The sequence below is a fragment of the Emydura macquarii genome, unplaced genomic scaffold, assembly GCF_026122565.2.
Source record: "Emydura macquarii macquarii isolate MOO-44397 ecotype Brisbane River unplaced genomic scaffold, CSIRO-AGI_Emac_v2 contig_915, whole genome shotgun sequence".
Taxonomy (NCBI): Eukaryota; Metazoa; Chordata; order Testudines; family Chelidae; genus Emydura; species Emydura macquarii.
The window spans coordinates 1,068,951-1,094,469 of NW_027131052.1; the positions used below are offsets into that span (position 1 = coordinate 1,068,951).

The 25,519-nt window shown below is 50.3% G+C and overlaps 1 protein-coding gene across 1 annotated transcript in view; it reads right to left on the reverse strand.

The window, feature by feature from the left end:
* Positions 1 to 483: 483 nt before the first annotated feature.
* The window catches only part of VCP (valosin containing protein), a 32,676-nt gene continuing 7,640 nt past the window's right edge, over positions 484 to 25,519 (reverse strand). The window contains exons 4-17 of the mRNA XM_067543546.1: positions 23,092 to 23,234; positions 20,347 to 20,477; positions 17,479 to 17,610; positions 16,904 to 17,006; positions 13,816 to 13,949; positions 13,429 to 13,564; positions 11,375 to 11,487; positions 9,634 to 9,798; positions 9,390 to 9,512; positions 5,134 to 5,346; positions 3,897 to 4,205; positions 2,779 to 2,934; positions 2,240 to 2,394; positions 484 to 1,838 (exon numbers count right to left, since the gene is read on the reverse strand). Coding sequence (XP_067399647.1) covers positions 1,733 to 1,838; positions 2,240 to 2,394; positions 2,779 to 2,934; positions 3,897 to 4,205; positions 5,134 to 5,346; positions 9,390 to 9,512; positions 9,634 to 9,798; positions 11,375 to 11,487; positions 13,429 to 13,564; positions 13,816 to 13,949; positions 16,904 to 17,006; positions 17,479 to 17,610; positions 20,347 to 20,477; positions 23,092 to 23,234 — 2,119 coding nt within the window. The 3' untranslated portion in view covers positions 484 to 1,732. The remainder of the gene's footprint in view (positions 1,839 to 2,239; positions 2,395 to 2,778; positions 2,935 to 3,896; positions 4,206 to 5,133; positions 5,347 to 9,389; positions 9,513 to 9,633; positions 9,799 to 11,374; positions 11,488 to 13,428; positions 13,565 to 13,815; positions 13,950 to 16,903; positions 17,007 to 17,478; positions 17,611 to 20,346; positions 20,478 to 23,091; positions 23,235 to 25,519) is intronic.

A 25,519-nucleotide genomic window follows, 5' to 3' on the forward strand; every position in this document is an offset into this window, starting at 1 on the left:
TTTTTCTTTCCACGCAGCACTAGGCACCTGTTTTTATTGAGTGGCATCTTATTGAGACCAGCCCCCATGCCCCCTCGCTCCAGTTTCTCAAGCTCGTTTTGAATTCGACCCCCGTCCTCCACAGCGCCTGCAACCCCCTGGCTCCATGGCCACAGCCCTCGTGTGTGCATCACGCCCTCAGCCACATCGCTCATGAAAATACTGCTTAGGAGCGGCTCCAGGACAGCGCTGCAGGAGCCAACTCGCTGCTTCCCCAGGCTGAGAGCAAACCCGGGAGCACAATTCTGAGCCTCGGTTTTCAACCCGTCACGCACCCGTTTTTAGTGATTTCTTCTAAACCGTTTTTCCCTCAGGTGCTTATGACGAGCATCTCAGACGGTGGTAAAAGCCACAGCAGAGGCCAGCTCCCTCACAGCTGCTGCTTCCCCCAGCCCATAGCTTGGCTCCCCAGCCCGGGGAGGACAAGAGCTTGGCTTGGCTAGAACAAAGCCAGGTGGGCTAGTACTTAGCACTTGATTAGTCCTAGGACACGGGCAACTGGGCCTGCCCCTCCTGCTGGGGTGGGCAGGGAAGGACAGGGCAGGGCAGGTGGTGGAGTCATTCCAGCAGTGAGACAGGGTGGGAAGCTGGGAGTCTAGGCTGCAGGTCCAGGTCGTCTCATTTAAATGCCCTGAGCAATGGGGCTTCCACCATGCCCTGGGGGCCTATTCCACAGCTGATCACGCCCACTGCTATTGGACTCAGGTTGCTCCCAGGGGCTGGGCATTGCTCCCACTGCCCCCCTCCTTTCCTCTTGCTGTTCGCATCCTTCAGCTGCAGAGACCATGGGCCCCGGGAAGAGGAACAATGCGTGAGAATTACAGACATACATGGGCCTGGCTAGGTCTGGCTGCAGCGCAAGGGGAAGGTGGGCCCCTGGGAGTAGCCTGACATGCTGTGGAGCACCAAGTGAAGATGGTGAAGAGAAAGCTCCTGTTCCAGACTGCACACACACATTTGCTGAACACCCACTGGGAGCTGTCGAACCAGCCCCCTAGCTGGGGTGCAGTGCAGAGTCAAATCTACCGCAGGCTGACAGCCCATGGGATGTGAGCCACCACACTGCCCGCAACACAGGTCCCAGCTCAGAAGAGATGCAGCCTCACGGCCCCTTTGAGAAGGAACTGTCAGTCACTGCCATGTTACGGGAGGTGGGGAGGACGTTAGAAACTGCTTGTGAGCTGCTAAGTTTCTTTTCCGAACATGAACTAAAAGGCGAGAGAATCACAACTCCAGCCAAGGCCGGGGAGGGTGGGTGACGAGGCCCAGGGAGGCTAGTGAGACGCAGAAGTTTTATGGCAAGCGAGCTGGCTACGCCACGGCCGGGCCCCACCAAGGAAGGGCCGGGGCCTGGTTGGAATTTTATGGGATTTTTATTTACTTTTTTTATTCGTTTTGTGGTTTTCTACAGGCGAGCGTTGTACCCTTTGCTAAAGCTGCTGATTCTGCCACATAAACTAGAACAGAAATTTCTCAGAAATTAAGCCAGTTCCCCTTGTTAATTCACCGTCTGCCTCCCGACTGCACACCAGTTTGTCTTTTATTGTGTTTGCCACTGACACCCCTGTACAAAGTCTGACGTGCAGCTACCCTGCTCTGACTGAGGAATGAAGAAGCCGAGAGTCCATTGAACATTGGAATTGCCCTGTACAACATGGCCCGGGTTGGAGTTTGGTCCGCACAGGGCAGCACGTTAACCATAGAGATCATCGTCATTGTCTTCACTGTACACGTTGCCTCCGCTGCCGCCTCCTGTGCCTTGGCTGGGGCCGGCGCCCCCCTGGTTACCTGACGGGAATCTGCACAGTGCATTGTGAGAAGGAAGAGAAGAGAAACACCACTCAGGCTCCTCCCAACGACAGCCGCCCCCTTGCCCTCCACACCTGCCCCCCAGCTCAGAGACAAACAGGGAGGAAGCTGTACTCTCTGCTTACTGCTGCTAGGGGCTCTGCCTGCATTTAAACCAACAACCTAAGACCTCCCCCAGCACCCTCATGCCAAAAGGGGCTCACGGCGCTTTACAAAGCACCTGCCATGGAAGTGCAGCCCCTCCTGGGGTGGGCCCAGCTGCTGTTCAAAGCACACGATGTAGGACAGGAAGTGAGACAGTTTTTGGGAGGCGGGGAGAGGATCGCATCCCCAAACACTAGCACCCGCTGGAGCCCAGCTGCCGAGCCCACCAACACCTGCCCCTCGGTACCTGAAGCTGCCAAAGCCCCGGCTTTGCTGTAGAGTCTGTGCAAACATCTCGTATTTCCTGATGTCGTTGTCACTGACAGAGCGGCGAGCAAAGCGCATGGCCTCCTCAAAGTGATCCCTGCGGATCTCCGGCACCGGGTCGTCCTCCTCCACCTCCTGCAACGCATCAGAGAACCATGGCTCGCCTGCACAAACCCGGCTTTGACCAGCCAAGCGCTCCGCTTTGGTTCCAGCCAGCGGGAGTGACTGGAAAGGGGAAACTGCCCCCCAGGGAAGGGTCTCCTTGGCAGATGCCAGTGCCTGGGGCAACGGGAAAGCCTGTCCCACCCCCACCAGCCCAGCCTTTGAGACTACCAAGAGCAGAGAGCCCACCTGCTCTGAAGGGCACCTACACGGATCCAGTTCAGTGCTTTGCTGCCTGGCTGGGAATGCTGCCCAAGCACCGTGCACCGACCCCGGGTGCAAGGGAGACCTGCACCAGCCGCCTGCAGACAGCCAGGGCCCCCCTCTCTCCTGGCCCCGAGAAGCAGCCTCACTCACCATGGCAGAAGGGTTGGTCTGCCTCTCGCGCTCCCGCCGGATCTCGTTCTCAATGGACTCGCGAATGGCCAGTTTGCAAGCACGCTGGCAGATCTCGGTCAGGTCAGCTCCCGAAAAGCCATTGGTCATCTTGGCCAGGAACTCCAGGTCCACATCCTGCGGGAGAGGCAGGGAGACCCATTCTTTACATGAACACGCCCAGCTAAAACCAAGGCATCATGGGCCCTCAAGGCGACAGGCTGCCCCCCTAAAATTAGCCAGCAGCAGGAAAAGGCCTCTCTCCCCCATGTGCCCCACCAGAACCTGGGCAGGCAGCTCCAGCTGCCTCTGTGTTGCTCTCCCCACTGGGAAAGGCAGGCTTGGTGCAGCGTGGGTCCAGGGCCCTTCGTTCAGATGGCAGCGCTTGGGATAAACTGAAGCAACATCAGGCTGCACCAGACAGCACGGCCCTGAAGTCACCGGCTCAAGGTGGGACGGTGTCAGGACAACGATGCCACCGGGGAGCGTGGACGCCCAGCTCAGTGCCAGGATGCTGGGGAAGGGCACAAGCCATGGGAGTGCCGCGGGACACCCAGGGGGCACCGGAGATCAGCAGGGCTCTAGAGCCCCATGTGGCAGGGACACACTCAAACCAATACACCATTTCAGTCTCTCCAGCCAGCCCCCACCACAAAAACCCAGCACTGGCCCAGTGTGGGCCCTGCGGCCCGGGACAGGTCTGCTCCATTTGGTTTGCCTCCTGGAGACGGGCGCTGTGGCTCCACCAATTCATCTTTGGGGCTCTCGCTCCATTTCCCTCTCCCGCTTTCTATCTGCGGCAGGGAACCTTGTTCTTTAGAAGCAGGCAGAGCTCCTCCCCTTCCCAGCACGCACTGGGTCCGGGCCTTAGAGGCACTGGGGAGAAGGCGGCTGCAGACCTTCCATGGCAGCAGGTAAGGACGGCTGTATTGTAAGGAGCCGCCACTCTTACGTCCAACGAGTCAGTAGCATTCGGACACCACCCTCCCTCCCCATCCCCCTCTGTGCCAGCAGCAGCCGCCGCCTCTGCCATTCCTCCCCTCGCTCCTGAGCAGGCCCTCAAGACCACCACAGCCTTGGTCAAAGAGCTCGGGGCTTGCCTTGGCCACAGGGGATTTCCTCAGGTTGGCCTTGAGGATGGCAACCCGTGACTTCTCATCAGGCAAGGGGATATAGATGAGCTGATCCAGGCGGCCAGGACGCAGGATGGCCGGGTCGATGATGTCTGGCCTGTTGGTAGCACCAATGATGAAGACGTTCTTTTTGGTGGACATGCCGTCCATCTCGGTCAGAATCTGGTTAATGACACGGTCCGCGGCGCCACCACCATCCCCGATGTTCCCGCCTCGAGCCTTCGCAATGGAGTCCAGCTCGTCGAAGAACAGCACGCAGGGCGCTGCCTGGCGGGCCTGCCCAGGGAAAACAGACACGGTTCCTGTGGGTGCTTAACAGCAAGAGCCAAGATCACATCACAACTCCCAGGAAGCATCTCCTGGCCTATGACATACAAATAAAAGGCCTCTCTCATCACACACGGAGGGGGCTGGCGTGCTGCCGGACCGAAGGGCAGCTCTGGGACTGGCCCAGGTTTACATTACAAACACTTGTGCTCAAGCAGCAATGGCCTGACGAGCTCCCCCCAGAGCTGGGAGCAACGTGCCCTAGCAGAAGGCCTGGAGAGAAGCTAGGACACATTCTGCCTGGACTGATGCTCTTCCTGCAGGAGATCTCACTCCCCTTCCAACTCTCCATTCCCACTGCCAGGCACCGTGCTCCGAAAGCAGACCCCAAGACAAGCCCGCATCTCGGGCAGTGGCTCCACTTTTCACTGAAGGACCCGTGAAGGCGGGCGGCCTCACTGAGCCGTGTGCATTGCTGGACAAGGCTGAGGACCATGAAAGCGGAGTCTGCCAGAATCACCAGCTCTTCGCAGGTTTCTAGAAGGCAGAGGGTGGCTAATGGGACGCCCCACGTAATAGAGATTTAAGGGGGTGGGGAGTTACCTTTCAACAACCCTGGCTCCCTTCTATTCTGATCCTTATCCTGCACCCATCACCACGATATCCGAGCATCTATTGTCCAATAGCTACAGGCTCAGCGGGTAGCAGAAGCAAGCCTATTACATCTATGTGACTCACACCATCAGGTAGGGTCATTCGTTTTCTAACGTTAAGAACGTGGGGTCTGCTCATGCCTCCAGATGGCACCAGCTGATCATGTGACAAAAATGAAGGCAGGCCTGGGGCCAGCAGGCTGCCAGGCTAGCTCAGCACAGGTGATGCTCTGGGGAGACGTGACCTCATATCAAAACCCTGGATAGGAAACAAAGCCACTTACCTTGTCAAAGATCTCACGCACGTTGGCCTCAGACTCACCAAACCACATAGTGAGAAGCTCGGGCCCCTTGATGGAGATGAAGTTGGCCTGGCATTCGTTGGCGATGGCTTTAGCCAACAGTGTCTTACCACAGCCCGGTGGCCCATAAAACAGGACCCCTTTGGAAGGGGTCATGCCGAATTTGAGGAATTTGTCTGGGTGCTCCACAGGGTACTAGAGAAGGGAGAAATCGAACATCAGCCCGCACTGAATAATGAGCCAGACCAAAGGCTCACACCCTGACCCTGTGAGTGGTAAAGGGTTCTGCCTGCCAGATTCTAATGTCTAGAACGCCATTGATCATCCACAGTCCTGGGGCATGAAGAGTCCTGGTTATCCCCAGACCAGGTACTGCCTGGTTAGCAGCAGGGCAAGCTTCCTGCACGTTGTGCCCTACCAGTGCGCCTCATCTCTGCCCTGCAGGGACCATGCTAGAGGTGAGAGGGGGAAATTCAATCTGTGGCTCATTCAGCCAGGATCTCTCTCCTGAGACCGTGATATCCACCGGAAACGGGACAGCCCTACCAACTCACTTGACACATGGCCAGGGCTAGGGGAGGCTGTTGTTACTACTGATCTGGAATGGATTAAAAACAGAGAACAAAAGAGGAGGAGTCTCCAATTCATATTTCACAGAAGGGCAGTGATGTGTCTTCGCCATCAGCCCTGCAGACAGTGACATGCAGCTGAAGACAGAGGCATGTCAAGACTGCCCCGATCCTGGCATCACAGGGATAACAGAGAAGAGCATTTCCAGCATCTCTTCTTGGGAAAAACTTCAGAAGAGTAGAAAGCCCTCGATCAAACATCTCCCATTCCCTGACAGCACAGAATCAGCACTTGCTTTCAGCCTTTGGTTCCTAGGATATGATGGTCTTGTCTACACTGAAGCTTCAGCAATTTTCCCCCTCGAACCTAGATGACACGAGAACTCCGGTGTTCATCTATAACAGCATTTCCACCACTGCTAGCACCCATGCGAGATCTGCTGAGACGTCTCAGTGTAGTTGCAATTTACCACAAGTCAGAAAAGCACAATGTTCCCCACGGCATGTGCACCCCACCCTTTAAAACTGACAGGAAGCAGCATGAAGTTTACAGTCAAGTGTGAGGAAATCAGATACCAGATGGAACTGTTCGGGAAGCGGTGGCCTAGTTTCGACGGGGGACAGGGACCTAAGCCCGAAGGTAAGTGGGGAAGAGGTACCCACAAGGAAGCAGAAGGAGGAGGGTGCAGCAGGGGAGGCCTCCCGATTCATACTGTGAAAGTAGGCCAATCGGCTACTTATCTCAAGTGCCTGTACACAAATGCAAGAAGCCTGGGAAACAAGCAGGAGGAACTGGAAGTCCTGGCACAGTCAAGAAACTACGACATGATTGGAATAACTGAGACTTGGTGGAATAACTCTCACGATTGGAGCACTGTCATGGATGGGTATAAACTGTTCAGGAAGGACAGGCAGGGGCGAAAGGGGGGAGGAGTTACACTGTATGTAAGAGAGCACTATGACTGCTCTGAGCTCCAGTATGAAACGAGATAAGTCAGCTGAGTGTCTCTGGGTTAAGCTTAGAAGCAAGAACAATAAGCGTGATGTGGTGGGTGTCTGTTACAGACCACCAGACCAGGAGGATGAGGTAGATGAGGCTTTCTTTACTCAACTGGGGAAAGTTTCCAGTTCACAGGGCCTGATTCTCATGGGAGACTTCAATCACCCTGACATCTGCTGGAAGAGCAATACAGCAGAGCACAAACAATCCAGGAAGTTTTTGGAGTGTCGCAGACAATTTCCTGGTGCAAGTGCTGGAGCAACCAACTAGGGGCCGTGCGTCTCTTGACCTGCTGCTCACAAAGAGGGAAGATTTGGTAGGGGAAGTAGAAGTGGGTGGTAACCTAGGCAGCAGTGACCATGAGATGGTCGAGTTCAGGATCCTGACAAAAGGAAGAAACGAGAACGGCAGGATACGGACTATGGACTTCAGAAACGCGGACTTTGACTCCCTCAGGGAACTGATGGGCAGGATCCCCTGGGAAGCTAATATGAGGGGGAAAGGAATCCAAGAGAGCTGGCTGTATTTTAAAAGAGACCTTATTAGGGCACAGGAGCAAACCATCCCAATGTGCAGGAAGAATAGCAAATATGGTAGGCGTCCAGCTTGGCTTAACAAAGAAGTCTTTGGCAAACTTAAACACAAAAAAGAAGCTTACAAGAAGTGGAAGCTTGGTCAGATGACTAGGGAGGATTATAAAAACACTGCTCGAACGTGCAGGAATGAAATCAGGAAGGCCAAAGCGCAATTGGAGTTGCAGCTAGCAAGGGACGTAAAGGGGAACAAGAAGGGTTTCTACAGGTATGTTGCCAACAAGAGGAAGATTAGGGAAAGTGTGGGCCCCTTAGAGAAAGAGGGAGGCGACCTAGTGACAGAGGATGTGGGGAAAGCTGAGGTACTCAATGCCTTTTTTGCCTTTGTCTTCACAGACAAGGTCAGCTCCCAGACTGCTGCACTGGGTGGCACAGAATGGGAAGGAGGCGAACATCCCACAGTGCTGAAGGAACAGGTCCAAGACTATTTAGAAGGATTGGACGTACACAAGTCCATGGAGCCGGATGCAATGCACCCGAGGGTGCTGAGGTGATTTCAGAGCCATTGGCTATTATCTCTGAAAGCTCGTGGCAACGGGGAGGTCCCTGAGGACTGGAAAAAAGCAAATCTAGTGCCCATCTTCAAAAAAGGGAGGAAAGAGGATCCAGGGAACTACAGACCCGTCAGCCTCACTTCAATCCCTGGAAAAATCATAGAGCAGGTCCTTAAGGAATCCATTTTAAAGCACTTGGAAGAGAGGAAAGTGATCAGGAACAGTCAACACGGATTCACCAAGGGCAAGTCATGCCTGACCAACCTGATTGCTTTCTATGATGAGGTGACTGGCTCTGTGAATGTGGGGAAGGCGGTGGATGTGATATACCTTGACTTTAGCAAAGCTTTTGATACTGTCTCTCACAGTATTCTTATCAGCAAGTTAAAGAAGTATGGGTTGGATGAATGGACTATAAAATGGATAGAGAACTGGCTAGAGCATAGGGCTCAACGAGTAGTGATCAATGGCTCCATGTCTAGCTGGCAACCGGTCACAAGCCAAGTTCCCCAGGGGTCGGTCCTGGGGCCGGTTTTGTTCAACATCTTCATTAATGATCTGGAGGATGGGGTAGATTGCACCCTCAGCAAGTTTGCGGATGACACTAAGCTGGAGGGAGTGGTGGATACCTGGAAGGTAGGTATAGGATACAGAGTGACGTAAACAAACTGGAGGATTGGGCCAAAAGAAATCTAATGAGGTTCAACAAAGAAAAGTGCAGAGTCCTCCACTTAGGAAGGAAGAATCCCATGCACAGCTACAGACTGGGGACCGACGAGCTGGGCAGCAGTTCTGCAGAAAAGGACCTGGAGGTTACAGTGGATAAGAAGCTGGATATGAGTCAGCAGTGTGCCCTGGTTGTCAAGAAGGCTAATGGCATATTGGGCTGCATTAGTAGGAGCATTGCCAGCAGGTCACGGGAAGTGATTATTCCCCTCTATTCGGCATTGGTGAGGCCGCATTTAGAATATTGTGTCCAGTTTTGGGCCCCCCACTACAAAAAGGATGTGGACAAGTTGGAGAGAGTACAGGGGAGGGCAACAAAAATGATTAGGGGGCTGGAGTACAGGACTTATGAGGAGAGGCTGAGGGAACTGGGCTTGTTTAGTCTGCAAAAGAGAAGAATGAGAGGGGATTTGATAGCGGCCTTTAACTACCTGAAAAGCGGTCCCAGGGAGGATGGGGCTAGGCTGTTCTCGGTGGTGGCAGATGACAGAACAAGGAGCAACGGTCTCAAGTTGCAGTGGGGGAGGTCTGTGTTCGGTATTAGGAAAAAGTTTGTCCCTAGGAGGTGGTGAAGCACTGGAATGGGTTACCTAGGGAGGTGGTGGAATCTCCATCTTTAGAGGTTTTTAAGCTGAGGCTTGACAAAGCCCTGGCTGGGATGATATAGCTGAGGTTAGTCCTGCTCTGAGCAGGTGGTTGGACTAGATGACCTCCTGAGGTCCCTTCCAACTCTGATATTCTATGACTCTATGATTTATCAGAAACACTTTGATAGGTAAATATCTCCATTTGCAGCCTGTCGAGGAATCTCTCTCGAGTTTTTAATTAAGCGATTTAGCCCAGGAATTGCTCTCACCTGCACAAGCTCCTGGAGTTCTCTCTTGACATCTTCTAGCCCACCAATATCTTCCCAGGTAACTTGTGGCACCTCCACCACAGTCTCCCGCAGAGCCGAGGGATTGCTCTGGCTCAAAGCCCACTAGCACCAGGAGAGAGAGTGTTACACATGAATTAACACACTGCGCTCCCTTGCGCTAAGAAAGTAATGAACAGGGGGAGAGACTTGTGCCAGCAGGAAACTGTTAACATTTCTGCATTACCCTGAAGTCATCCATGGTCACGGCCAGTGAATTCATCACTTCAGCATCAATGGTTTCATCCTCCAGGTCTATGAGATCCATCTTCTTCCTGATGGCCTGAAGAGCAGCTTCGGAGCAAAGAGCAGCCAAGTCAGCACCAACATGGCCGTGGGTCTCATTGGCCACCTGAAAGCAAAGCATCAGCTGTAACTTACAGAGACATGTGCAAACATCACACTGGCAGAATTCATGCTCCGGTTCTCTGCCCAAACATGCAGCCAGCCAGACATGCAATAAACCTTTGGGGGACAGGAACCTTGATGATTTGTTGTAAATTCAGGATGAGCATACAGCACCCCAGTCCACAGGCAAGGAGAAGCTACGTTTTATGAGAGGCAGAAAAGTAATCCAAGCCCAATACGGGATCGGAGTTCGGACTTTAATTCAGAAAGGGGGCAAAATGACAGCCCTCGAGATAGGAGTTCTCCATCCACAGGACTGATCCTGCAAGTACACTGCACCGCCTCACTCAGACACACGCACATGTGCACCCCCCCCAAACACTCAGACAGCTCAGTCTGTGGTCCAGTCAATCCTTGGCTTCTGAGGAGACTGCCAACTTGGGGCATCTGAGGATATGGTAGCACAACACTCCCCAAACTGGCCTAAAAGCAACTGATGTGCATTGGGAAACAAACTCCCAACTCTGCATACAAAATGATGGGGTCTAAATTAGCTGTTACCAGCTGATCTTGGAGTCACTGTGGATAGCTCCCTGAAAACATCCGCTCAATGTGCAGCGAATGTCAAAAAGCTACGAGCATGTTAGGAACCATTAGGAAAAGGATCGATAAGACAAAAATATCATAATGCCACTCTAGCCATCCATGTTCCCATAGCTGGCATACTGCGCGCAGTTCTGGTCACCTCATCTCAAAACAGATACATTACAATTAGAGAAGTACAGAAGAGGACAACAAAAATGATTAGGGATAAGAATAGCTTTCATCAAGGAGAGATGAAAAAGACTGGGACTCTTCAGCTTGGCAAAGAAATGACATGGGAATATGACAGAGGTCAATAAAATCATGACTGATGTGGAGAAAGTGAATAAGGAAGTGTTATTTACTCCTTCACATAGGAACCAAGGGTCACCCAATGAAATTAACAGGCAGCAGGTTTAACACAAACATAAGGAAGTACTTCTTCACACAACGCACAATCACATGCGGAACTCATTTCCAGGGGATGTTGGGAAGGCCAGAAGTATCAGTGGTTCAAAGAAGAATTAGCTAAGTTTCTGGAGGACAGGTCCATTAATGACTATTCGCCAAGATGGGCAGGATGCAACCCCATGCTCTGGGCGTCCCTAAATCTCTGATTGCCAGAAGCCGAGATAGGACAACAGGGGATGGATCACTCGATAATTGCCCTGTTCTGTTCATTCCCTCTGAAGCACCTGGTACTAGCCACACCAGGTTAGATGGACCATTGGTCTGATCCAATATAGTCATTCTTAGTTCTTATGCAGCCATGCTACTTTCAGATGGCAGTGACTTTAGGTCACAAGTAGTCTGGGTAGAATTACAGTAAGAGCAAAAGATTCCTTGCCTGTCCAGCATCCTGTCCTGTCAATTCCATGGATAAAATCCATCACCATAACTGCAATAATTCATCCATTACATAACACTTTAATGAGAACACCTCATTACATGTAATCTGCTGTTACAACAGAGGCTTTCCCAGGAAGCATGCTACCAACCTGCTCCAGATCAACATCGTCAGCCAATTTCATATTCTTTGTGTGGATCTGCAGAATCTCCAGGCGTCCAGTGGCATCAGGGATACCGATATCTACCTCTCTGTCAAAGCGACCTGCGGAGCACAAAATACACACCTAGCTGCTGAATTCTCTGCAAGAGGGTAAACTCTGATTACTGCATTCCCCTGTCCTCGGTCCCACTGAAAAGCAAAATGAGGCCATACACATGTTCCAGGAGATCTCAGTACTTTGATACTACAGTTATGGATGCTTTAAAAGAAACCAAGAGATTTGAGAGGGAGAGAGGGATTCAGCAATTCAGGACATGTGAAAACAGTGGTTTAATTGGAATCCAAGATTGGCAAATTTAGAGGATCATTGTTTGGTTTAGTCATTTTTCTAAAGTAATTTACACTTAGATGAAGAGAAGTCTCTCCCTCACCAACACTGCTCTGTTTCTAACAGACGCAGCAGCACAAACGAATTCCAAGGCCAGAAGGGACCCTTGTGATCATCTATCTAGTCTGACCTGTATAACACAGGCCACTGAACATCCCCCAAATAATCCCTACAATGTTTAGAAAAACATCCAATCTTGATTTAAAAATAGTCCGTGAGGGAGAATCCACCGCAGCCCTTGTTCCAATGGTTAATTACACTCACCCCTATTTCCAGTCAGAATTTGTCTAGCTTCAACTTCCACCCAATGGCTCGTGTTCTACCTTTCCCTGCTAGACTGAAGAGCCCATTATTAAATATCTGTTCCCCATTAGATACTTATAAATTGTAACCAAGTCACCCCATAACCTTCACTTTTAGTCTATCACTATTAGGCAGGTTTTCGAAGTCTTTAATCACTTTAGCAGCTCTTCTCTGAACCCTCTGCAATTTACCAACATCCTTGTTGAATGGTGGGCACCAGAACGGGACACAGGATTCCAGCAGGGGGTCGCACCAGAGCCAGACAGAGGTAAAACAACCTCTCTGCTCCTACTCCAGATTCCCCCATTAATGCAAGCCAGGATCACCTTTGCTCTTTTGGCCAGAGTCATATGTTCAGCTGATCATCCACTATCACCCCCAAATCTTTTTCAGAGTTGCTGCTTCCCAGGATAGAGTCCCCCATCCTGTAAGTCTGGCTAACACTCTTTGTTCCCAAATGTATGCATTTAGCTGTATTAAAACACGTTGTTTGCTTACACCCAGTTTCCCAGTGTGGCTCCTTTTTCATTTCTACTGATGCACGCGCAGCGCAAGCAGGGAGTGTTCAAGTATTTGGAGCCAGATTTAACGCTCTCCCATGACTGCCTATCGTTGCAGTAGCTAAGATGGGTAGGCATGGTGTTACGGCACCCAGCATGAAAGAACCACGATCCCACCTGCCAGTGCTGCAATAAAAATTAATACTCATATGCAAAAACGTGAGCATGCCACAACTGCACAGCATCACCATGACTATGCACTCAGGCGGTTAGTTGTGCATTTAACTGGCCATTCGTCTGTGCAAGTTCCACTAGTCTGCTGCTGCAGCCTGGCAGAAACTGCTCAGGCAAATTGGACATTCATTCTCGGCACAAAAATCTGAAAATCGGGGTCTGAGAATTCCCTGGACATGTCTCAACACTTAAGTTTAAGGCAGGACAAGTTGGGGTTTACTCCAAGCTAAGGGATGAGCCTGTCTGAAGCGGCACTACAACTAGTAGTGGTGGTCTTTAAAGCATTCAAGGTTTCCGGCAGAATTTTGTTTACAAGTAAATGGCCACTTGAGACAGGGGCTTGCCTTCAAGCAGGATTTGCCAGCAGTAACGTATCTTGCAATGTCTGCTGTTTCTAACCCTGAAGCATAGAAAGCGACACCAAATGCTGGGAGCCAGAAACGCGTTTCCAGTGAGCACCTGAAGAGATGAGTCAGCAAGCTGTTAATCAGACCTACGACATTACTGGCCCATTCTGATTTCTAATCAGTCATGTCACGGCCCTCATCAGAGAACACTCAAGCGCAACCTGTAACAAAGCAGTGGATGCAACAACAAAAAGGCAGTAAGGGCAGTTACCGAATCGCCTGAGTGCTGGGTCAATGCTGTTAGGTCTGTTGGTAGCTGCCATAACAATCACATGTGCTCTCTGTTTCAGGCCATCCATTAGAGTCAGCAGCTGAGACACTATACGACGTTCCACCTCTCCATGAGTCTATGGAGAGAGAAAACAGCAGATCAGCAAGAGATCAGACATAAGCAGCACTGTCTACCGGATACCGGCTTGACAAGAGCAGAGTTAGTGAAATCCTCAAGATGTTTTGTGCTAGTCCCAGTCTTGGGATTCTTCCCAATTCAGACTCAATCCCAATCTCAATCTCACTGCTCCTGCACTACACTCACGTACTGGCCACACCAAATGCGCTGAACCGGCCTGTGGGAATGCAGGGGTGACGCCTTGTTTACCTTCTCTCTCTTTGGAGCAATGGCATCCAGTTCATCAATGAAGATGATGGCAGGGGCATTTTTTTCAGCTTCCTCAAAAGCTTTCCTCAGATTGCTCTCAGACTCACCGGCCAGCTTGCTCATGATCTCAGGACCTGGAAAACAGCAGCAAGATGACAGCGTTTGAGGAACTAACCAACAGGACACGTGACTGAATTACTCACTGTTCAGAGTCAAAGTTACACTGCTACCTGCAAAGGAATGTTTCTATTTTTAAACAGAACTGGGAACAGTCATGGCTGGGACTCCTCACAGAGCCCACAGCAGCAGCAAATCACCGGCCTCGAGTCTCCAAACCAGCTAACTACACTAAGTTAGAATAACTGAGACATCTTATCTTCACTCCTACTTAGCCTATTTCTCTCTCTCCAGGGCTTATCACATCACTGAAGATTGCTGGTGTCAGTTCTGACTTGAAAGAGAAGTGACCAGATTACACAGTAAAGAATTTAGGGAAAGAGAGAGTCAAATACTACAGTTGCCTTTTGTTTGTGCGGTTTGCAGTACACAGATATAATTTCCTTCTGTACGGGCTAAAAATATGAGATCATTTTTCATATTAGTTCCTCCACAGAGGGTCTGAACAGACTTCAGCAGGGACAGACCTTTTGTAAGCATGTGAATTCCAGAAGGAAGGAGGGGATGAGAGATCTCCTACAACAGGCAAACAAGGCGAAGTGTTACTGATTCAGGTGCTCACGTAGGCTTCCCCTATGCAGCTCTGTGGATGCACGTATGTCCTGCCCTATAGCACGCTCTGCTACTGCAGCTCTGGTACTCCCATTCAAAGACTAGGTCCTTACCTACTATGTAGCTATTCTGTGATGCAGTGGGAGCTCAAACCTCTAGAGGAAGAGCTAGAGCATTACCCTACCATGTCCTCCGGCCCCTGCAGCCTGCTTGTCAACTGCTGACACTGGTCACTCTCACACTGCATGGTCCTGCCTGCAACCTCAGAATTTGATGCAGTCTGACCAAGATCAAAAGAAAAGGCGGTTCCCTAAGCACACCCCCTCACTGCCCCAAACACTCAGCGTGACAAGACTGAGCAAACAGACAAATGGGGCCACTGCTGGATATACCATATACTGTGACCTAAACAAACTGGAGGATTGGGCCAAAAGAAACCTAATGAGGTTCAACAAGGACAAGTGCAGAGTCCTCCACTTAGGAAGGAAGAATCCCATGCACAGCTACAGACTGGGGACCGACGAGCTGGGCAGCAGCTCTGCAGAAAAGGACCTGGGGGTAACGGTGGATAAAAAGCTGGATATGAGTCAGCAGTGTGCCCTGGTTGTCAAGAAGGCTAATGGCATATTGGGCTGCATTAGGAGGGGCATTGCCAGCAGGTCACGGGAAGTGATTATTCCCCTCTATTCGGAATTGGTGAGGCCGCATTTAGAATATTGTGTCCAGTTTTGGGCCCCCCACTACAAAAAGGATGTGGACAAGTTAGAGAGAGTGCAGCGGAGGGCAACAAAAATGATTAGGGGGCTGGAGCACAGGACTTATGAGGAGAGGCTGAGGGAACTGGGCTTGTTTAGTCTGCAAAAGAGAAGAATGAGGGGGGATTTGATAGCAGCCTTTAACTACCTGAAAAGCGGTCCCAGGGAGGATGGGGCTAGGCTGTTCTCGGTGGTGGCAGATGACAGAACAAGGAGCAACGGTCTCAAGTTGCAGTTGGGGAGGTCTAGGTTGGACATTAGGAAAAAGTTTTTTACTAGGAGGGTGGTGAAGCACTGGAATGGGGTACCTGGGGAGGTGGTGGAATCTCCATCCTTAGAGGTTTTTAAGCTGAGGCTTGACAAAGCCCTGGTTGGGATGATATAGCTGAGGTTAGTCCTGCTTTGAGCAGGGGGTTGGACTAGATGACCTCCTGAGGTCCCTTCCAACTCTAATATTCTATGATTCTATGATTCCACAGCCCATTCCGACCCAGCCCTTTGGGACTCCACCACACTGTGATCCTAGTCTCACGATGTGATCACCAAAGGGTGGTGAGCCATGTCCTGAATCAGGCCTCAGAGCATTCAGCACCCGTATTCCGCCGTGAGCACCCCTCAGTGAATCCCCCTGGATGGGAGGCCTGGGGAGCTTTTACATGACCCTCCCACAGGCAGCGTGGGAGTCAGAAGGTTTATTAGTTCTCCAGAACACAGCGTAGAACAGAACTTTGTTAGCACAAGAATCAGAAAGTTACAGCAACAACTATCTGAGGAAGTTCCAGAGCCCCATTTTTGGGCTCTGCTCCCTCAGATCCCTCACAGAGGACTGACTCTTCCAGCCAGCCAGCCCATGACAAGCCTCCCCGCCTCCATCCCTTTGCCTTGTCTGTTTTCCCCAGGCAAAGAGGTCACCTGACCACCCCCCTCCTCTCCAACACCTTGCAAGGGGATGGGCTCCAGCCGCGGTCTGTGCCAGGCAGCTAGATTCAGTCACACCTGCCCGCTTATGGTCACTACAAAGATCTCACAGATTGAATACACGTAGGGGAAACTGAGGCACACAGTATTCTTTAAGAACATTTCCCCTTTGTCACATACAGCCCTGGGGAAAGCTCCTCCCAGCTGACGTAGCTCCCCATATAAAAAATGACCATGGAAGGCTCCAGTACAGACCAGCCAGGGTACCATTATCCCTTCATGAATGCCATATGCTGGCAGAGGCTGAAGATCTCTGTTGATGTATTATGTAGCCAGATGTGTCTACCTGCAACCTCCACACTCCCTACCATAGCAGAGGGGAGATGGAGTCCTGATGGAGAGGATCTATGTCCTAGGTCTGCACAAAACTTTACAACTCTCGTTGTCCATGAGGAGATTGCAGTTACTCTGTGATGACACTACAGGGATTTTCACAAGAATGGGCTCCAAATGGCCCAGAGGCATGCCTGAAATAGGTCAGAAAAGACTAAAGAGGAGGTGCTTCCCCTCAGCTGAGGGGGTCTTACAAAGCGCCTGGCTGCCTTCCGTCAGTGCCCTGCACCGGATGCACATTTCAAACGAGTGCTTAAAGTAGACTTGGGGCATAAGGAATTCATGCAACTTACCATTGATCAGGAAGAAGAAAGCTCCAGTTTCATTAGCCACTGCACGGGCAATCAAGGTCTTCCCAGTACCAGGAGGGCCATACAGCAGGATTCCACGGGGAGGCTGAGGACGAGAAGCGGGGCCTTTGTTAGTCAGTTAATTTCAAACGTCTCCGCAGATGCCTAACGAACCTGAAGAGAATCTAAAGAGTGCATTCACGCCAAAGCGCCCATGATAGTTCAGGCAGCAGCAATCAATCTCTGCACTACCCTGAAACAAGAGACTATCCTACAGGCGGCAGGGCTGTTCAAAGCAAGACTTCTCTGCACCTCAATCACTGTGCAACAGACCCCAGCTTCTAGCTTTTCACTTGCACCCAACAGAGTGGTGGCCTGAACGCTGAAGGTGGCTTCCTACGCCGGCAACGGGACTCCTGAGGTCAGCAAGAAAGGTGCCAGGTTACTTCCCCGCCAGCACCAAGTGCACTCCCAACCTCGTGCTGGACCAAGAAGGAAGAACCCAGCAGCACTTCACGCACTGGGCGAGGCCAATCACTCCCATGGCACGTGCAGGACATTAGCAGGTGGACCCTTACCTTTACACCTATGGCCTTGAAAAGTGCAGGGTGTCTGAGTGGAAGCTCCACCATCTCCTTGATCTGGGCCAGCTGCTTCCGGCAGCCTCCAATGTCATCATAGCCCACTTCATTCAGGGATTCTTCCTCATCCTGCCAACAGGGAACGTCATGAGTGCACACGGGAAACAAGAGACAGTACAACACTCTCCTCAGCCGAGCAGGACCTGGAAGTCCTCAGGCACCAGAGAAAGCAGGGGAGAACCCCTCAGGACTGAGAAGTTTCTTTCCCTCCAACTGGATTACTGAAGGGCACAGGCCACTGGCCATAGCACAGAAGTGGGAATCAGGAACAGTTCTAATGGATTTGCCTGTGGCCTGGTGCAAATCACAGAGTCTCAGCTGTGGTAGTCTCCTCAGCTGTAAAACGGTGAGGTGCTGAGGGGGCAATGTTTGTAACTCCCTTTACGGCAGTGCAAAGCAGTATGCATCCCAAGTTATAAATATATAATATATAAATCAGACCACAAGCCTGGCTCCTGAAGCAAGCTACCGAACTGTGCAGTGGAGTCAGCTGGCTGAGAGCTGGTTCTGTGTAGCCACGTCACAGGTTGTGGAGCTCCAGCAAGTTTAAAAGTGAAATTTGAATGTTTTTAAAATACCTCCTCCCACCCAGCAGCTGTTGGGGGAACTGCCAGGGTCTCTCTTCCCTTCCAAACGTCCTTCCCAGAATTCAATCCATAGGCCAGCATTTTGCCGCCTAACACATACAATACACTTCAGGCTTGTGAGGGAGTTGGCTTGCACCAAGCAACAGACTAGGATGCTAGCCCCAAAGAGTAATTATTCTAGTTCTCATACTACGCCCATCACCATGGTACCCACGTGCCTTGGTTTCACAGCTCCTGATGTGTCACTGCACATCACCAAGTAGCAAAACTGGAATATTTACATGACAGCAAGGACCATTTATGGTAGTGGCTCGTCTCTTGGAACAGCTCAGAGCTGAGTGGCTCTGGCACAAGCTAAAGGCCTTGCTGAAGATCCACAATTTATTGGCTGAGTGAAAAGCGACACCTAACAGCCAACTCAATGGCACTTCTCGGTCTGTAACTTGAAGAACATGTCCAATTTCAGGAACGTTCTAGGCATCAGTGGGAGAGCTTTACTGACTGTGGTGACAGGCCGAAAAGCAGCATCAAATGGGGATTGCCAAGGGGAAGCTGATATGAAACTGATAAAACAAAGACAACGTAATCAAATGTAGATTCAGTGGCAGTTTCTTGTAAAAAAAAAAAAGCTATAAATTCAGGGATAAAGGCTGCTTTCTGGCCCCTCCCACTACCTGGGCCTGCATAAACAATGAAGTGTGCAACCCTCTAGTAATGCTCACCTGAAGATGAAATTACACAGGGAAGATCAATGTCAGGGATTATATTTTAAGGAATTAGGCAGATACATTTCAGTCAAGCCACTCACACCACTTTGGCTAACAGGGAGTTACCCGCACGAGGCTCTTATTTTAGGACTGACTCACTCACACCATGGAAGGTAAAGATACCAAACTCTGCAGAAAGCTTAAAGCCAGCTCTAGCTATTATCATCAGTGTAACAATCAATGCCCCGCCCCGCCCCTGCCCGCAAGGTTAGTGGCAGCATTTCAGGTCTTGCAGCGCTCAGAGATCTGTACTCAGCCTTCGTTATTTACAGGACTGTGATTGGTTTCCAGCAGTAGCTAGGTGAGTGACCTCAGAGCCATCAGCTGAAGGGGCTCACACCCGAGATTTTCCTACACGAGACTGCAGAGGCACCTGTGCCCAGACACCTAAAGTCCCTCCAGTGTCTCCTACCCAACATGCAGACTGGCCAGGACTTTCAGGAGGAGCTACTGCTTTGGAGTGTCTGGAATTTTGGATGCACAACCCTGGACACTGATCTACAGGAAGAGCTGAGCACTTGCCTTCCAAACATCAGACCCCCACAGGCACCCCAAATTGGGTACCCAAAATAAAAAAAAAAGTCACTAGATACTTTTGGAAGTCTTTTCTAAAGTCCATATTCAGTCCTTTCCCTCCCAGGAAAAGAGTTGAGTTTGGCCAGCCACATCTGCTACAGGCCATGGGAACTGCAGTAACAGAACACAAGGTGGCTGAGGTAGCATCTGTGATTGGACCAACTTCCGCTGGTAAGACAGAAAAGCTTTCGAGCTTACACAGAGATCTTCTTTTGGTTTGGGAAGGGGACTCAAGCCTGATCTATGCTAGGAAATTAGGTCAGTATAACTGAGTTTCTCAGGGATGTGAAAAATCCACACCCCCGAGCGACACAGTTAAACCAACCTAACCCCTGGTGCAGATAGCAGTAGGTCAACAGGAGAATGCTCCTGTCAACCTAGCTACCGCCTCTTGGGGAAGTGGATTGCCTACATCAACACGAGAACCCTTCCCACTGGCACAGGCAGTGCCGACACTGAAGTGTTACAGCAATGCCACCGCTGCAGCCTTTCAAGTGCAGACAAGTCCAAAGAGAGTCATGGCTAAACACAGAGTGGGACAGAGTGTTCAGCGTAAATAAGCAAGTAACACGTATTGTAAGAGACAACTCAAGATGAGTTGGCCAGTTAACAGCTCTGCAGTTATAGGACGACAAGGGGCTTAGTGGGTTACAGATTATCATCTCAAACCATGCAAAGTTATGAATTTAAGCTTCCAGAACAAACCACTGTATGACAACAGTTAATATTAGATGCTCCAAAAGGAAGTGTGAGGTCTGCACAGCAAACCTAAAAGACAGACACATACATACATACCCCCGGAGCTCCCCTAGAAATAGATTCTCTTCTGTAAAAAGGGTATTGTGGGAGAAACTAGGTGCTGGGGCTCAGCTTACCTCTCGCTTGATGGGCTCCCCTTCACAATGGATCACTGTATCTGGAGCCACTATACAGTAAGGGCTTGGGTCTGTCTCCACCACTTTGAACTCCACTGCACGCATCCCTCCACGCACGAGGAAAATGTCACCTGGAAGAATCACCGCATTTCAGTGACCTGCAGTTAGCAGTGCATGTATGGCCCATGCTACCAAAGAGGACCAATGGGGGCAGGCGGCATGTACTTGGTAAGAAAGGGGTGCCAGTAGCCGCCATTTACCAATGCTGTGTGTTAATGCCAAACGCAGCATGCACTGTAACTGTCAGCATACTAAACCGCCTCCCTTGTGGTTAATGTTTCCAAAGCTTTGATCAGGAACAAGGTCAACAGCTGGGAGAGAAGAGTTCCCCACTCAGAAAATACTAAAATAACCTGCACAGGTAAGAGCTGGGTTATGGAGCAGCCGCTGCCCTACTGGAGGAGGCTTCACCACATCACATAAGTCAACGTGCAAACCGCATCATGCTTGCTCCTGAAGTGAGTGACTCCAGATCCCCAATACAGGCTGCCGGGCCCTCCCAGCAGTGGCACAAGAACTGCAGATCTCCTGGGAGTCAGGCCCAGAAAGGGTCAGCCAGCTGACTGGCTAGCAGTGGGTTGAGAGAACGCCCAACTCCAAAACTACAATGTAGTGACCAAAAGAAACCAATTCAAGGAGCCCTGTCCTCAGTGCACACTAACTGGAATCCTTCTGGCTGGCGAAGTTACACTCGGAGAGGAAAAGGAAAGTCACTGCAACCAAGGCTCCCTCCATTTTTTTCCCTGTATGCAAAGCAAGTGACTGCCAGTGTTCAAGTTTCAAAGCTGGGAGTTCAACCTATGCACTCATCCCCCTCCTCTGCTCCAGTCTCTCCTTTCATTTTCCCTCCTCCCCATCTTCACTCTGTGAGAGTTGAAGAGAAAGTGGGGTACCTAGGTGTCCTTCCCCTCCCACCACCAAGCTGTCAGCCTGGCCAGGGGAGGGGGAACTCTTAGCCAGCAGCACCAGAAGTGGGTGGCTGTGGATCCCAAAGCAGGACAGTTCCACATACAGAAGGCACTTAGCTCTGTGTAGAACCTACCACATGGTGAAAACTTGACTGGCCAGATATCTTAGCCTGGCATATTCCCTCCTCTGATACCTTGGCCTGATTATAAGGCAAGAAGGGACCACTGGGATCATCTAGTTGGAGCTCCTTTATAACACCAGCCCATGTCTGGGCTAGAGTAGATCTTTCAGAAAAACCTCCCATTTTGAGTCTTAATCACTGGCGATTTTAAAATCACCCACAAGCCTTGGTCAGTTGCTCCAATGGTTAACTGCCCTCACTGTTCAACATGTGTACCTTATTTCTACTCTGAATTGGTCTGGTTTCAACTTCCAGCCATTGGCTCTTTTTCTGCCTCTGTCTGCCAGATTGAAGAGCCTTCTACTATCAAGTTTCTGTTCCCCATGAAGGTACTTCCTTGTTTCTCCATCTCAGGATGGCATTAACCCTTTCAGTCAGTGTCAGACTAGGAGCGGACGTTCAACTGGTGATCCACCACAAGCCCCAGTTCTTTTTCACAGCTACTGCTTCCCAGGATAGAGTCCCCATCCCGTAAGTATGGCCTACTTTCTTTGTTCTTCGACAAATGACTTCACATTTGGTCATATTGAACACATATTGTTTGCTTGTGCCCAGCTTCCCAAGTGATCCAGATCACTATTACTGACCTGTCCTCTTCATTATTTACTATTCTCCCAACCCAGCTGTCAGCTGCAAAACTCATCAGTGATCACTTTATCTTCTCTCCCAGGTCACTGATAAAAGTGTTAAATATCCTGTGGCCAAAAACCAGCTGCTGCAGGACCCCACCACAAACACACCAAGTCAATGATCAGGATTCCCCATTTACAATTGCATTGAGACCTGAGAGTTATCCAGTTTTTAATCCAGTTAGTGTTTGCCATGTTGATTTTGCATCATTCTAGTTTCTTAATCAAAATCTTGTGCAGTACAAAGTCCAATGCCTTACAGAAGTCTAAGAATAGTGTGTCAACACCATTACCTTTATCGACCCACCCTGGAATCCCATAAAAATATGAAGTTAGTCTGATAAGATTCTCCCCAGTTCATCCCCAGCCTTTTATGATCCTCTCTTGCGCATGCCCCAAAAGCAGTTGTAGAGCCGCACAAACCCTGCGGGTAGAGGAACATTATGCTGCTGTGTGCCACCCAGCAGCTGGCAACTTACCTACTTCTGGAACCCAGTGGTGGAGGTTAGACCAGGAATGGCAAGATTGGGGAGGGAGGGGGGAAGGAGTCCATCTACACTAAAAATAAATCCCCAGCTGGAACATGCCAGCTGACTCAGGCTCCCAGGGCTTGGTCTGTGAGGCTGTTTCATTGCAGAGTAAACTTCTGAGCCCGGGCTGCAGCCTGAGCTCTGGGACGCTCCCACCTCGCAGGGTCCTACAGCTTGGCTCCAGCCCAAGCCTGGAAGTCTAAACAATAAAACAGCCCCTTAGGCCAAGCCCCGTAAGTCTGAGTCAGCTAGCACAGGCCAGCCACAGGGGTCTAAGCGCAATGCAAACACACCCTTAGTCACAAAGACGCCAGTGAGACGCAAGCAATGCCGTCTACAGATTCAGACAGGTTTCTTCTCCTTGTGGTCAGTCTCATTACAAAATGTGTCACAATCTTTAATCTTTCCCCAGGATTTTAGGGGTCGGTGTCTTTACCTTTTCTGATTGGTCTATATGCTTCCAGGAAGTATGGTTTAAGGTAGACCTCAAACAGATTCCCTGTGATCCCTTCCACTGTGTCATCAATCGGTAACACATGGATGCGTTTGCCGTACTTCACATCTGGGCAGGGCTGGATGCTGAAATACAAGCAGATTCCAGTAAGCTACAACTCATTTAATTCTTATACACAGGTCTTGGAAAGGGCATCTGATGCACATACAAAATACAGGGACACAATGCCAGGATGAAAACCCAGGGTGCATCCACCCTGCTCTCTGACTATGTGAAAACTCCTGACACCCACACCAGAGCTGTCCTTCGCTCCGCTCACTTTCCTCTGTTCTTCTCCACTCTTCCCACCACGACTGATGGAAAAGAGAGGAGCCTCCCACTCCCAAACCTTGTTCTTTCAGAGTCTCCTTCCCAAGCAGCAGAGTGACAAGTATCTGGCCACCTCCCCAGTTGTTACCTAGTGCATTCTGGGCAACTGGAAGACTCACCAGCTACTTGAGGGCAGAGAAAATCCCCCTCTCCCTGACCTCTTTCCTGTATCTCAACACCAGAAAATTGAGCTCCTACTCCAATAACTTAGTTTCACAGCTGCTCAGAAGCTTTTGCCAAAGATCTCACTAGAGTCAGCAAGTGACCAGAGACTTGTCAATTTCCCTTACAGGAAGCTTGCACCTACAGTGTGTTCTAGAACATAAGAACGGCCATACAGGGTCAGACCAATGGTCCATCTAGTCCAGTATCCTGTCTTCTGACAGTGGCCAATGCCGGGTGTTTCAGAGGGAATGAACAGAACAAGTAATAATCAAGGGATCCACCACATCACCCATTCCCAGCTTCTGGCAAACAGAGGCTAGAGACACTTCAGAGCATGGTTTTGCATCCCTGCCCATCCTGGCTAAAAGCCATTGGAGGACCTATCCCAGGGCTCGACAAATTTGCTTTGTAGCTAGGAGCCAGCCCAAAAATTAAGAAGCCAGACAACGTGGGCCCAGCAGTGGGGTGCCCTGGCCAGAACATGGCAGTTGCTTTCCCCTCCCAGCTCCGCCCCTTCCCCCAACCCCTCTCCCACAATGTGGGCCCAGCAGCAGGGCACCGGAGCACAGCAACTGCAGCGCTCCCCCCTCCCGGCCCTGCCACATGGACGTAGTGGTGCCCTGGCTGAAGTATGGCAGCCGCTCCCCCCGGGACCCAGTCTTTCACTGGGAGAAAAACTAGGCGCCAGAATTAAATTCCTAGGCGCCATGGTGACCTGGCACCTGGGGTTTGTCGAGCCCTGACCTATCCTCCATCAACTTATCTAGTTCTTTTTTGAACCCTGTTATATTCTTAGCCTTCACAACATCCTCTGGCAAAGAGTTCCACAGGTTGACTGTGTTGTGCGAAGAAATACTTCCTTCTGTTCATTTTAAACCTGCTGCCTGTTAATTTCATTTGGTGACCCCTAGTTCTTGTGTTACGAGAAGGAGGAAATAACACTTCCTTATTTCCTTTCTCCACACCAGTCATGATTTTATAGACCTCTACCATAGCAACCCTCCCTCCCCCAGTTGTCTCTTTTCCAAGCTGAGAAGTCCCAGTTTTATTAATCTCTCCTCCTACTGTTCACCTGAATGTTTTCAAGCCTTGCTTTGCACAGACCCTTTACAGATCATGTTACCAATGCTTTACCGAGAAGGGAATTAAGTTAAAGAGTAAAGGAAGAGACCAAGTGGCTCAGAGGGAAGAGGAATTTAGAGACCAAGAATGAAGGCATGATAAAGGCATAAATCAGGACTTCAGGAGAGGCAAGGCCACAGTAAGAAATGCAACAGGAAATTTACAGGCAAAGGAGATAAGCAAGGAAAAGTCTGAGACCAAGGAGGATTCAGAGATTTCTGGCCTCAGGGACCAAATTCAGGCAAGTGATGGAATGAAATCTCAAGAAGATCTGCAGGAAACAGACCTAGGCAGAGATAAATGGACTAAAGGAGAGACGATTAGCTACTGAGACACAGATGATACAGAAATTATCTGAAATTTTCAGAGATCGGAGATGATCGATCTAGGAGAGGAACTACTGGGTTAAGACGATGAATGGCCACATCGTAAGTAAGGGTTACGGCTGTAAACATCAGCTATGTACTCTATTCAAGACCCTTACAAGCCCATCTTTACTTTAAATCCAGTATCACTGCTACACAGCCTGATCAGCTCCATTTCACCTTTTCCCAGGTGCTGTTCAAAATCTGCCACTTTGGGGTACACATTAGAAAGCACCTCCGTCCTCTGCAAAGGTAGCAAAAAATACGTTTTGCAGAGTCTGAGGAATCTACTAGATCTCACTCCTGAAAACCCTGTGCAAGCGACAAGAGCCTCAATTGTCCACCCAATGTTTGTGGAGTGCTGGATTAGGAACCAAATCAGATGCAGT